We start from the raw sequence: 14,208 nt of genomic DNA, 5'->3' as shown, positions 1-14,208 counted from the left end.
AAGACAAATAAGGCCAAGGTTTTTTGTTGTTTTTTTTGTTTTTTTAAATTAAGTCAGAGTTTCGCTCTGTCACCCAGGCTGGAGTGCAGTGTGGCATGATCTCGGCTCAGTACAACCTCCACCTCCTGGGTTCAAGTGATTCTCCGGCCTCAGCCTCCCGAGTAACTAGCATTACAGGTGCTCACCACCTCTCCCAGCTAATTTTTGTATTTTTAGTAGAGACAGGGTTTCACCATGTTGGCCAGGCTGGACTCGAACTCCTGACCTCAATTGATCTGCCTGCCTTGGCCTCCGAAAGTGTTAGGATTACAGGTGCCAGCCACCATGCCCGGCCAGTTGCTTAGATTACAGAAAGCAATACACACCAAAAAATGGTCAATTAGATTCCATCAGAATTAAAATCCTCTACCCATCAAAAGGCACCATGAAGAAAATAGATAAGCCACAGAATAGGAGCAGATATTCACGAAACATACCCGACAAAAGACTAGCATAGAGAATATGCAGAGAACGTCTGCAACTCAATAACAAGCACCCAATAAAAAAGAAAGTAGTCAAAATATGTGAACACTTTACAAAAAATATGCAAATGGCCAATAAGCACATGAAAAAAGTACTCAAACAACTGGACATCCACACGCAAAAATATGAATCTACACACACTTTACATACTTCACAAAAAAGTCACTCAAAATGGATCACAGACCTAAAAGTAAAATGCAAAACATAAAACTCCTAGACGATAACATAGGAGAAAATCTAGATGACCCCAAGACTGGCGATTACTTTTTAGATACAATACCATAGGCATGATCCATAAAAGAAATAATTTATATGTTAGAGTTCTTTAAAATTAAAAACATCTGCTCTGCGAAAGACACTTAATGAAAAGACAAGCCACAGACTTGGAAAAAATATTTGCAAAAGACATACCTGATATAATGGACTGTTACCCAAAATATACAAAGAACTCTTAGAACTCAATAAGTAAACTACCTGAATTAAAAATGGGCCAAACACCTTAACAGATGTTTCACCAAAGATATATAGATGGCAAATAAGCACATGAAAAGATGCTCTACGTCGGATTTCATAAGGGAAATGCAAATTAAAACAATGAGATATCATTACACACCTATTAGAATGGCCAAAATCCAGAACACTGACAATACCAAATACTGGCATGGATGTGGAACTACAGGAACACTCATTCATTGCTGGTGGGAATGCAAAATGGTATAGCCACTCTGGAAGACAGTTTGACAGTTTCTTACCAAATAAAACATATTCTTACTCAATAGAGCAATTGTAATCCTTGGTGTTTACCCAAAGGAGTTAAAAATATATTTCCACAGGGCGCGGTGGCTGACACCTGTAGTCCCAGCACTTCGGGAGGCCGAGGTGGGTGGATCACGAGGTCAGGAGTTCAAGACCAGCCTGGCCAACATGGTGAAACCCCATCTCTACTAAAAATACAAAAATTAGCCAGGTGTGGTGGTGGGTGCCTATATTCCCAGCTGCTCAGGAGGCTTAGGCAGGAGAATTGCTTGAGCCCGGGAGGCAGAGGTTGCAATGAGCTGAGATCACGCCACTGCATTCCAGCCTGGGTGACAGAGCAAGACTCCATCTCTCTATATATATTTCCACAAAAAAACTTGCATGTGGATGTTTAGGGCAACTGTAACCAAAAGTGGAAGCAACCAAGATGTTATTCAGTAGGTGAATGGATCTATAAACTGTGGTACATTCAGATAATGATTTGGTGAGGAAACTTAAATATATATTGCTAAGAGCCACTCTGAAAAAGCTATATATTCCATGACTGCAACTATATGCCATTCTGGAAAAGTCAAAACTATGGAGACAGTAAAAAATCAGTGATTGACAGGAGTTGGGGGATGAATAATAATAGGCAGAGCACAGATTTCTGGGGTAGAAATGCTCCATTATAGCATCCATGTGATGCTATAATTAAGGATACATGTCATCATTCATTTTTCCAAACTCATGAAAGTGCAAGAGCAAGAATGAACACTAATATAAACTATGGCCTCTGGATGATAATGATGTGCCAAGGTAGGTTCATCATTGTATCAAATATTCCACACTCTGGTATGGTGGGGGACACTGATAATATGGAAGGCTACGGACATGTGGGGGCCAGTGGAAAATGGGAAATCCCTATGCCTTCCTCTCAATTTGGCAAGAAACAGAAAACTGCTCTATAAAATAGATGTTTTTACAACATGATCAGTCACCAGAATGGATAAAGTTAAGGAGTGTGGCAACAATAAACGTTGGTGAGCAAGAGAAACTACTGGAATTCTCATACGCTGCTGGTGGAAGTGTAAAATGGTACAACTTTGGAAAAATGTTTGGCAGTTACTTATAAAAGTAAACACATATCTCTCTATGACCCAGCAATTCCACTGCTAGGTATTTGCCCAAGGGAAATAAAAACATCTGTTTACAAAGACTTCTACAAGAATGTTCATAGCAGCTTTTTTTGTTAGCAGCTTTTTTTGTAACAGCCCCAAACTGGAAACAGTCCAGCTATCTATCACCAACAGGAGAATGGACAAACTGTGGAACAGTCATACAATGAAATGCTACTCGGCCATGAAAACAAATGGACTACTGACACATGCAACAACAGACAAATCTCAAAATTATGCCAAGTTTAAGAAGCTTTCCATAAAGATTATATACTATATGATTACATTTCTATAAAATTCTAAAACAGGTAAAACTAATCTATGGTAGAAAAAAGTCCAAACAGTGGTTGCCTCAAGGGAGAGCACGGGAAAAACTGGGAAGGAGCATGAGGGAAATTTGTGGGACAATGTTAATACTTTATACCTTGATAGGGATTTGGGTTACACAAGTGCATGCATGCATATGTTAAAACTAAGCTAATGTGCATTTAAGTTTTGTACATTTCATTATATGTAAACTGCACATCAAAAGGAAAAAACTACTTAATGATATGTATCCTGAAGTTTTTATGGGGAAGTGTACAAATGTCTACAATTTACTTAATGTATCAAAAAGAAGATGGATTAATAGAGATGGATGGAGGGGAAGATGGATAGATATGTGATAAAGTATAAATATTAATGATAGAATCTAAGTGATAGATATGACTTCATTTTAAAATTCAACTTGGATGAATGTTTGAATATTGTCATAGTAAAATATTGGAAAAACACAAAATCAGCATTATGTGGTGACTAAGTACATCTCGGGTACAGGTAGGTAAGGGAAGGGAGAGTAGTAAAGAAATCAGGGTTTAGATATTGGGAAAATTAGGTGGAAATGATACCACTATTAACAAAATAAAAAACCAAGGAGAAAAGTCAATGTTTTGTGTGGCCTGGGGAAAAGATAAATATGAGGAATTTCATTATTGAAATGAAAACTAAAAAGCTAAGTGAAAATGTCTAGCAAGTATCTGGAGACAAGAAACTAAAACTTCTGATGCCAAGGCTAGCTACATTTAGGAATAAACTACATAGAAGTAACAGGGAAGTTTAAAGGTAGGGAAAAAACAGAAGGGAGTTAAAGAAAATCTTGGTGATTAGGGGTTGGAAAAAAAAAAAGCAAAAATAGAGAAGCAGCTAGAAAAACCAAGAAAATATTATAGCAAGAAAGTATAAGCTACAAACAATTCTCAACTATAATTCTCTTGAGAAATATGCCAAACTGAGTAATAAAGAACTTCCAATGAAAAACTACTCCTTAGATGTTTAAGAAAACACAGCTGAAATTCAAGGCAGATAAGACTCCTAATCCCCACTCCCCCAAATCTTTAAAATTCAGTTGAAATTCTAAATATAAAAGACTGCAATAATTCATGCACTTACGGAAAGAATTTAAGAAATAAAGAAAAATTTGATACCAAGTCCTGTTTTGCAAGGAAAAACAGTTAAGAAAAGCAAAGATATTCATTTGAGAATCTTCTTCAGGGTAGACATGTAGCTACCAAAACAAAACAAAACAAAACAAAACAGCAGCACACGTCAACTCAACCATCCACTTGTTGATTATGTAGAAGATATTCTCAGTTTTCAGCTTTTAATTGCTCCTTTCCTTAGTCACTTCCAGTATTGTGTTCTCAAGTCAATTTTCATTTGGTTCCCCATTCCCCAATAGGTCAACCAAAGAGAGATATGCTCTAACAATATTTTTTAAGTCTCAGATCCCTCACCTAAGTCTCAAAATCTACTTACCTTGAGGCAAATCACTGCCGCTTGGATCACAGGAATAAGGTGGAGGTGGTAGTGGTGGTGGTGGTTGTAAGTTTGAAGCCTCTCCCACATCAAGAGCAGGAGGAGGAGGAGGAGGAGGAGGAGGAGGTGGTGGTGGTGGTGGTGGTGGTGGTGGTGGTGGTGGTGGTGGTGGTGGTGGTGGTAGAGAGGCACCAGCATGAGGAATAGCAGAATGGCATGGATAGGATGGTGAGGCAATCACTAACAAAGAAACAAAACATAAAGTAGCAATACACAACTATAACACCTTATGAACAGTAGGCTCATCTACTTTTCTTGTCTCCAGTATGGTCAAAGAACTCTTAATTCTTAAGGTTTGGGTATAAAAAAACTTGGACAGTGAATTGTCTACATTCTCTTAGACATACCAATGGAGAACTAGTTCATAACAGGTCATTTTGATTTAAGAAAAGTATTGGAAATTAAAAGGGAAAAAACTGGAAGAGGCAGAGCTTTGACTATCAGACTTTGAACATTTAGCTAACAGGTACATAAATAAAACATAACTAAAGCAAAATTTTTACTTAGTTTAATACCTAATGCAAATTTAAGAATGTTTTCAGCAATCTGTCACTCTCAGTCAAATCACAAAATGCAGAAGCTAATAAGAGATGGATTAAAGTGCACAGACTACAGATTTTAGCAATCCTTGAAGGTTTCTACTGGTAGCATCTCAGGAATATAGGGAACTTTAAATCATGAGCGCTCCATTTCTAAGGAGGTACAGAATCTAAAAACAGGTTAGATACAATATCTTATCCCTTTAGCTTTCTATACCTGTTACTATAGCTTAGAAATAATCAATATTTAAAAGTTTTTGACATAAGAAATTCAGATGTAATTATATTTAAATATTAATCCTCTATGACAATAAAGGAAACAATGTGGTTACAACCTAGTAAAAACACATACCTGCATATATGTATGACATAACACGCAAATTTGTTAATTTTTTTTTTTTTTACAAAAGATGAATGATACAAACCTTCAAGTTTAACTGAATAATTTTAGCCAGCTTAAATCCAAGTACAAAATTTCATCATTTTGTTATCTGCATTATCATTTTAACCCTGAGAAACATAGAAAGTTTAGTCTTATCATTCTATAAATGTTTAAAGTCAGAGTTTTAGCACACTGAGTTTAGCATAGGAGCATAGGAACAATTCACACAAGCTGAATTTGTTATTCTGATATTTTAGCAAGACATAATCCACATTGTTTCCATTTAGTGACCAGTACTAACGATATACTCATCTTATCTTTTGTACATTTACAGGCTAACAGTAATAGGTCTGTGTCTTCAGGTGATGTAAAACTTGATAAACAAGTGTTTAGGAGTGATGCAATTATCTCTTGATTGTGGTGGTGGTTACACAACTCTATGCATTTGTCAAAGCTCACAGAACTGGGCACCAAAAAAATGAATTATACTGTATCTAAATTAAACAGTAAGTTTTTAAATCTTGCTCAACTAGCTGTTTTGGAGTTTTGTCATATATTTCGAAATCTCTACTTTTACAGTTTTGGGAGAGGAACTTAATTTTCAGAATATCCCCAAATGTTCTAGATACAGATTTTTTTTTAATAAAATGGCTCCTCCAACAAAGCTCTGCTCTTATTCCTTTTAAACTAGCACTGAAAATGTATCATGCCATTTTTTTTAAAAAAAGCAAATGGAGAAAGGCAATTAGCTGAAGACAGTAGAATGTGATTATGATCACTAGGTAAAAACCAACTACTAGACATAGAAGTGGCTAAATACATTCTCACGGGCCTGAAAGAATCAAGAGTAGACACAATTTGGAGGTTACTTTGTCTGAATTCACCTTCCTTATAAATGCACAGTATTACAATAAACCCTCTAAGTAAAAGCTTTTACAATTTCAAGTTTCTATAGAGATGCATGAGCTTCTTATCCTCAGACTTAAGAAGAGCTCCACAGGCTTAACAGATACACTTCAAGGGATGTCTCAAGAATTATAGAAACGTCTTCTAAAATACTAGTAGAAATCAATGTAATGCATTCAGAATGCTGATTTCCCCCATCCATGTAGCTGTAGTCTGCTTCAGGACACTTCAGAAGAGAACATAAATATATACAATAAGATACTGCTGCTTCTCTAGAAATCACAGACCAGGGCCAAGGCCAAGGTGTGGTGAGATGCTCCAGTGCAAAATTTAAGGGGCTACCAAAACTAATACAAAGAAAACTATTATGAATACAACATCAAAATTTTCAGTAAAGACAGGATCCAACCCTGTACTTGTATGACCCCAAGGGTATATGCCTTACTCAATGCACCTTAAACCTGACCCACAGATTCTGTCTTTATTTACAATTGATACTTTGTTCTCAAATTTTTTATATTAATCTTTATTTTTAAAAATGATGAATTAAAGTGTTATTTATCTTGATTACTTTTTTTTTTTTTGGCATTCCATTAAATTTTGCACTCAGGGACAGTCACTGATCCCAGCCCTGGCAAAAGACTTGGGAACATTTACTGAAACCCAGAGTTTGAAGTTGACAGGATTTAATGCCTAAAAGGAGACTAATATTTGAAGGCAATCATCACATCTTGTTACCTGGCAGATTAGCAGTCACTTAAGGATGGAAGGGGCCTGCCAGAGAGACATATGAAGAACAAAGTGGGAAAAATCAGTCGTCTCATCTATAGGATTGACAAGAATGACAAAGAGCAACTAAAAATCAGCCAGATCTAGTAAAGAAGATCTATAGTTGAGGTTCATTAAGTGACTAAGAGAACAAAAAGTAAATAAATGAAGGCAGTATGCATTTTTAGAAAAATCTGGCATTTAAATCGTAATCTTTCAATGATTCCACATAAATAAAACATTACAATGCTTGCTTCATCTGTCACTTGAATTTAAGCTCAGACAGCTGCTAGAAGCAGACAGCAAACATTTTCCCTTACAACTAGCACAAAGTAGTAAAAGTAGTGTCTACATTAACATTTCCAGTGAAAAAAATATATCATCATTAACATTTATTGTATGTTTTTGTTCCAGGCACTGTGCTAAGCACTCTTTTTTTTTTTTTTTTTTTTTTTGAGACAAAGTCTCACTCTTGCCCAGGCTGGAGTGCAATGATGTGATCTCAGCTCAATGCAAACTCCGACTCCTGAGTTCAAGTGATTCTCTTGCCTCAGCCTCCAGAGTAGCTGGGATTACAGGCATGTGCCACCATGCCTGGCTAATTTTTGTATTTTTAGTAGAGATGGGGTTTCCCCATGTTGGCCAGGCTGGTCTCGAACTCCTGACCTCAGGTGATCCGCCCACCTCGGCCTCCCAGAGTGCTGGGATTACAGGCATGAGCCACCATGCCCTGCTCACTTTATCTTTTTATAAATAAAACAGATACAGCAAACAAATCAAATATACTGCTTAATGAGTTATTTTAATGTGGATACTACCCATGCCTATAAATACTTTTCCCTCCTACCATAACCAACTGTTGTTTTGACTTTAATAGTAATCACTTCCTTGGGGTCTTTTCAGAGTTTTGTCACTCAAATGTGCATCCTTGAACAGTAGTTTTTTAGTCTCGTCCATTAAAAAATTGGATATTTCTTGAATGTCTTAATCTATTGGTCCTTCCTCCACCCATTTCCTGACAAGTTCTGCTTTAAAGAACCTGGGCCCTTTGACCTGACAAGCTTCCCATAGTCTGGATTTTGCAGATTACATACTCATGCTGCAATCCAACATGTTATTCTTTATTTCCTGTCAATAGGCAGCTAGATCCAGGAGACTGAATCAAATTCAGGACTGATTCCTTTGGGACATCTATAACATCTATAGCTAATGTTTGACTGACTTTGCAATCTTAGTAGCTACTGATGTTTAATGTCCATCCATTTAATAAGAACTGAAAAATTATTTTCACTTTTTAATTGATTAGTTAGAATACTATTACAAAAAGATACTTCCCCTCATCTATTTGGCTATTCAGTAGTATAGTTCATATAAGGAAGGCAGAATAAATGTTTGATTATTTCATGTTCCAGTTTTCAAGAAAATTAATTGATTTCCTATCATCCTCTTAAAGTAAGCAATTTTTAAAATATCACTAAGAACTTTTATATTCAACATACTTGGTATATTCTAATCTATTGCAATGATCATTGTTGAGGCTCAAATTGTTCCATCTTTGGCCAGTGGGAATCTCTCTTTGTGATGGTTTCTGAGTCCTTCTGACATAATGCCTATACTCTTTGACATGTTCCTTGCTATCTGGTATGACAAGATGTTCCAGGCTCATCTTGAACATTTCCTGCCCAGACCTGGAATCAGCCATTTCTCCACAGAGCCGTTTATTTTTAAAAGTAATAAATGGTATTTTAAGACCACAAACTAGGTGCTAGGGATACTTATTGTTTTCAGGCCTTTCAGTGGACACAGCGAGGAAACATATATATATATTTAAAGATAAAATATCTCAAGTTCATACTGATACTTCTAATTCAAGTTCAAGACTATAAAAGCTTTTAATTAACCTCTATAACATCTGCATTACCTTTTTTCCACACTAAGAATCCTGGTTCACAAGGACACGGGATAAAATTAGAATATCCCACCATTACTCATTTGCTTTAGCCCACATTACACAGTCTCGGAATAACTTTCTGAGCATCTAAACTAAAGAATCTGATGTGACTGAGAGCATGAAAAAATGCTTTGCCCATATTCTCTCAATTCTATCATTTAAAAAAATAACTACATCTACACCCTCCAAACATAAGGCTATTACATAGTATAGTCTCAACTTCTCAGCCCTCATTTGTCTTACTTCTACAGGTAACTATGTATTTAATACTTACCATCACGTCTTATGTCTCTAATTGTTCTGCCTCTAATTGTTCTGGTACACAATACCAGAACAATGTCTCTAATTGTTCTGGTAGCCTAAAACTCAAAGTTCATTCTCTAGTACACTGTTGTCCAATACAACTTTTTGTGATGATAGAAATATTCTATATCTCTGCTGTCCAATACAGTAGCTACTAGCCACATGTGGCTAATGCAATTGAGGAACTACAGATTTACTCTATTTAACTGTAATTAATTTAGTTTCCACACGTGGCTAGTGATTACCCTGCTTGACAGCACAGTTCTCACAGATTCATCAGGAAGGGCTCATGGGAAGAATATTCTTGGTTTCTCACATGTTGCCCTTTGTGCTTGAAAATCAGTTTGACTGGATACAAAATTGCTGGTTCACATATTCTTTCCTTGAGTATCTTAAATGTTATTCCACTGTCTTCTAGCATAAAGCAATGCTGTCAAAGTTTGATGATTATCATTGTATTTCTCTTATATGCCATAGACTCTTAGATACTTAGGACTTTTTAACTCTAGCAACTTTATTAGAATATTCTGCTGTTTATTGCTCTGGGTCAATATTCTCAGGTATTCAGGGTGCTGTTTCAAGTATGTACTTTTAAAACTTTTTAAACTTATGGTTTGACTCTGTCCCCACCCAAATCTCATCTTGAATTGTAAACTGAGTTGTAATCCCCAGGTGTCAAGGGACAGACCTGGTGGGAGGTGGCTGGATCATGGGAGCGGTTTCCCCTATGCTGTTCTTGTGATAGTGAGTAAATTCTCATGAGATCTGATAGTTTTATAGATGGCAGTTTCTCCTGGTCTTTCTCTCTCTCCTGGTGCCTTGTAAAGAAGGTGTCTGCTTTCCCTTCACTTTCCGCCATGATTGCAAGTTTCCTGAGGCCTCCTCAGCCATGCAGAACTGTGAGTAAATTAAACCTCTTTCCTTTATATATTACCCAGTCTCAGGCATTTCTTTATAGCAGTGTGAAAACAACCTAATACAAAACTTCAGCAAAGTTTTCTAAATTATAGCTTTTAGTATTATTTTGTTCCTTTACTTTGGTTTTTTCAGAGACTTCTATCTGTGTTTGATCTCATTTGCCTAACTTCAAATATGTCGCTTTTAAATCTTTATCTTCATTTTTTTTTTCAATTTTAGATTTCCCTCTTCTTACATTTTTTTTTTTTTCTAAAGTTTATGGCCGGGGGTGGTGGCTCATGCCTGTAATCCCAGCACTTTGGGAGGCTGAGGTGGGTGGATCACTTAAGCCTAGGAGTTCAAGACCAGCTTGGGCAACATGGCAAGACCCTGTCTCTACAAAAACACAGTAATTAGCCGAGTGTGGTGGCGTGTGCCTATAGTCCCAGGTACTGGGGGGCTGAGGCAGCAGGACTGCTTGAACCCTGGAGATCCAGGCTGCAGTGAGCCATGATCATGTCACTGCACTCCAGCCTTGGTGACAGAGCAATACCCCGTCTCAAACAAAAAAAATTTAAAGCCTAACGCACTCTTATTTCTCTTAAAGCATTATCTGCTGTACATACAGAGTGGGTATCCCTAATTTGAAAATCTGAAATTCAAACTGCTCCAAATTCCAAAACTTTCTGAGTGCCTACATAGTGCTCAAAGGAAATTCTTATTGGAGAATTTTGGATTTTCAGATTAGGAATGCTCAACAAGCATAATGCAAATATTCCAAAATCTAAAAAAATCCTAAGTCCAAAACACTTCTGGTCCCAAGCACTTTGAATAAAGAATACTCAACCTGTATTTGCTCAAGCTCATTACAGTTTAGTCTCCATTACTAAAATGACCTTCTCCCCTTTATAATTCTTTCCTGAGTTCTATCACCTCAGGTGAGTTTTTCTAATTCTGATTTATGTTATTCTTTAATGTTTTGTATTATTAATATCTTTAGCTCATTTTGAAATAGTTTGTCACAGTTTTTAGTTTATTTAGATCTGTTTAGTGTTTCATTTCTAACATGTTTTCATTGTCTGTAGGGATATTCTGCTTTTTATTCCTTAAGATATATTTGTGTAGCATTTGACCTTAATCCTTTTCTTTTGTTCTTTTCCCTGACCTGCTCTTTTCTCTATCCTGATCAATTCAGATTCCACTCTTAGCAGTTTCTTCCCAGTGAAGAATACTGTCCTAAAAGGGAACTCTGGCAGGTCAATTTTGAAGAGTTAGAGGTTAAACTGTTCTAAGCCCTTCAAGTCCTTCTACTATGTGCCTCATGCACTCACCTAGTATTAGAGAGACCAAATCCCTTCCCAGTTTTGGCTGCTGCTTCCAAATTGTCTGCCCTACTTTTCAGTGAATTCTTATTCATTGGAATTCTCAGGTACATAAGACAACATCCTCAATGCTTCTATGTTCTTGCTCCCTCACAGACCCTGATAGCATGCAGGTCTTGTGACTAGTGGTTTGTCCCTACCTGCTTAAATCCTGGGGTTCATGGGGATACCTTGTCACCTAGATTTTTGTAGGTGTCATGGGTTTTGACTTCACTATTTCCATTTTTATTTTGAGACTCAGAAAAGCTAATGCTGTTGTTGCCACCACCTTCCTAAAAGTCTGCTGATAATTTAAAATTTTATTAACTTACTGAAAAGTCCACAACCACTTCATGAATTGGTACTATCAGTACCCCCAAGCCACAGATAAAAAGCTTCAATAATTTGTGCAAAATTACACAATAAGTTGTAAAACCAGGATTCTAACCCAGATCTTTTAAATTCCAGAGCCTGTATCTTTTATTATGATATTTACAGGACAATTATTCATTACAAAGGAACGTGTTTTATAGAATAAATTCCTGAAAAGTTTGCTATAAGGTGAGAAGCATCGCTATCTTCACTCTTATATGATAAAACTTAACTCAAGGTTTGAGAAACTAGTACAAGTCCCCTAATTCAGCAGGTAGCAAAATGAAAGGTATAAAATCTTATCAGCACGAAATTTTCAAGAATAAACTTGAATCCCTGACTCTCAAATCTCATGGATTCCTCAATGGCAGAACATAATTAAGTAGGTTAAATAAATTTAATTCTGGAAATTAAAGTAATGGTATGTAATTACCAGAACAGCTGGATGTGCATGTTCATGAATAGGAAAAGAGGCTTCCAAAGTAAGCATCTGCTAATAACCTACCTGGCCTGCCGTGTGTAGGTGGAGATACAAATAGAGGCTGTATAGCATTCTGTGAGGAAACTGAAGTGGTACTAATAGCTTGATTAGCCGCTGCACCGTTAGATAAGACTGGAGCTGGAACATTATTGGCACAGGAAGCTGCAACTGCTGCAATATTTCCCATCACCTGTAAGTGTGGAAGAAAGTTCAAAACTCTAAGTTTGGTTTTTCAAACAGTAGATTATCTGATCCTAAACTTCAGAAAATAGTAATTAGTTTAGACAACTAAAACACTGAAAGTCAATCTTTATGTAAACCTTATATAGGAAGGTTATTTCTTTCAGAAGATCTTAGGTCACTTGAGAGCTTTAATTTTTTAATTCATTTATTTCTAAAAAGGTAATACATTAATATGATTTGAAAATCAAGTATTAAATCGTATACAATGGGAAGTTTCCCTCCGAGCCCTGTCCTGTCTGCCTAGTTGCCCGCTCCCCAAACAGTTAACCTCTGGGCTTCCTGCATATTATTCCAAAGGTTTGTAATTCATTTTTACATGCATATATATTGCCCCACACAAGCAAACACCTTTCTTTGAGACAGGGTCTCACTCCCATCGCCCAGGCTGGAGTGAAGTGGCATGATTTCATTCACTGTAGCCTCAACTTTCCAGGCTCAGGTGATTCTCCCACCTCAGCCTCCTGGGTAGCTTAGGACTACAGTCACGCACCACCACGCACAGCTAATTTTTTATATTTTTAGTAGAGACAGTTTTGTCATGTTGCCAAGGCTGGTGTTGAACCCCTGGGCTCAAGTAACCTGCCCGCCTTAGCATCCCAAAGTGTTGGGATTACAGGCATGAGCCACTGCATCTGGCCTACACTTTTTTCTTTTTTAAAAAGAAAAGGTGCCTTGCATTTTTTATAACATTGTAAGACTGTAATTTTTTTTTTCTGCTTAGGCCACAGCTCCTTAAGAGAATAAACTATTTTTCCACAGCACCCAGTACAGGGCTGTGCACAGAAAGATATTCAATAAATGGTAACAGATTCTTCTTGAACATACTGTCCTCACTGGGAGTCTCCATTTTCTTCCCACCCAACTGCAGTGTGGCTGCTACCCACACTGGTTCTCTGAAACTGTATTCAAAGTCACCAGTGGTCTCTATGTCAACAAATCTTAGTAGACTTTTGTTAAGTCTTATGTTGCTTGACCTCTTGGCAGCAACTGACACCTGGCTGCTCCTTGAAACATTCTCTTCCTAGGGCTTCCATAATATTCCTCTCTCATGCTTTTCCTCCCTCTTGGATGGTCCTTCTCTGCCCATTTTCTAAAATTTGATAATCCATGGGCTCTGTTCTAGATGCCCTTCTCAATCTCTTCCTTTGCCCAGGATGATCTTGTTTACTCCTATGGTTTCAGCTACCTTTTTATAATGCTGACTCTCCATTCTACAGGAAAGCTTTAAAATTAAGTTTCAGTTAATGAGACAGAATTGATGGGTAATTTAGATTAACTCACTCTTTATATAAAAGAGGCTCACAGGAGACTATGAGTAATCTAAAGCCAGCACATAGAACAGTGTCTGGAACACAGTAGATGCTCAATAATTTGTTGAATTAATTTACTAATCACTGTGTCAGACACCAGAAGGTACAATAATACCTAAAGGAACAAAAGCAGTTGCTTTGAAGTATGATGAAGGTAAATGAAAAGAGAAAATTCATTTTTCTGTGTTCAGGCCATTGTAACTGCTTAATAACACTATGAGGATTACCTTCTGGGGGTAGTTGTATGAGGTAACTGTGTCCTGAGGAGACATAGAACATGACTTTCTGTCCTGAAGAGACTTTAATACAAAAATATAGTTAAATAAAAAAACAAACAACACATCAATAACTTTGTTTCAACATATTTTAAAACTATATGAAAGTGATCAGTCCTGGAAAAATTCAA

At 36.9% G+C, this 14,208-nt stretch overlaps 1 protein-coding gene across 10 annotated transcripts in view; it reads right to left on the bottom strand.

Moving 5' to 3' along the window:
* The window catches only part of ALG13 (ALG13 UDP-N-acetylglucosaminyltransferase subunit), a 79,226-nt gene that overhangs the window by 11,538 nt on the left and 53,480 nt on the right, over window positions 1-14,208 (bottom strand). For 7 of the 10 annotated variants that reach the window (XM_008975555.7, XM_034950687.3, XM_034950691.3 and 4 more), the window contains 3 exons: window positions 14,030-14,101; window positions 12,274-12,439; window positions 4,230-4,469 (listed from right to left, as the gene is read on the bottom strand). In XM_008975555.7, the coding sequence (XP_008973803.2) occupies window positions 4,230-4,469; window positions 12,274-12,439; window positions 14,030-14,101 (478 nt within the window). Of the gene's footprint in view, window positions 1-4,229; window positions 4,470-5,258; window positions 5,339-6,854; window positions 6,941-12,273; window positions 12,440-14,029; window positions 14,102-14,208 lie in introns of those variants that run through there. The other 3 variants (XM_034950698.3, XM_034950685.3, XM_034950688.4) reach the window with 3 other exon arrangements.

Source organism: Pan paniscus, chromosome X (assembly GCF_029289425.2).
Source record: "Pan paniscus chromosome X, NHGRI_mPanPan1-v2.0_pri, whole genome shotgun sequence".
Taxonomy (NCBI): domain Eukaryota; kingdom Metazoa; phylum Chordata; class Mammalia; order Primates; family Hominidae; genus Pan; species Pan paniscus.
The sequence above is the reverse complement of the archived record's forward strand: the minus strand, read 5'-3'. Positions and strand labels throughout refer to the sequence as shown.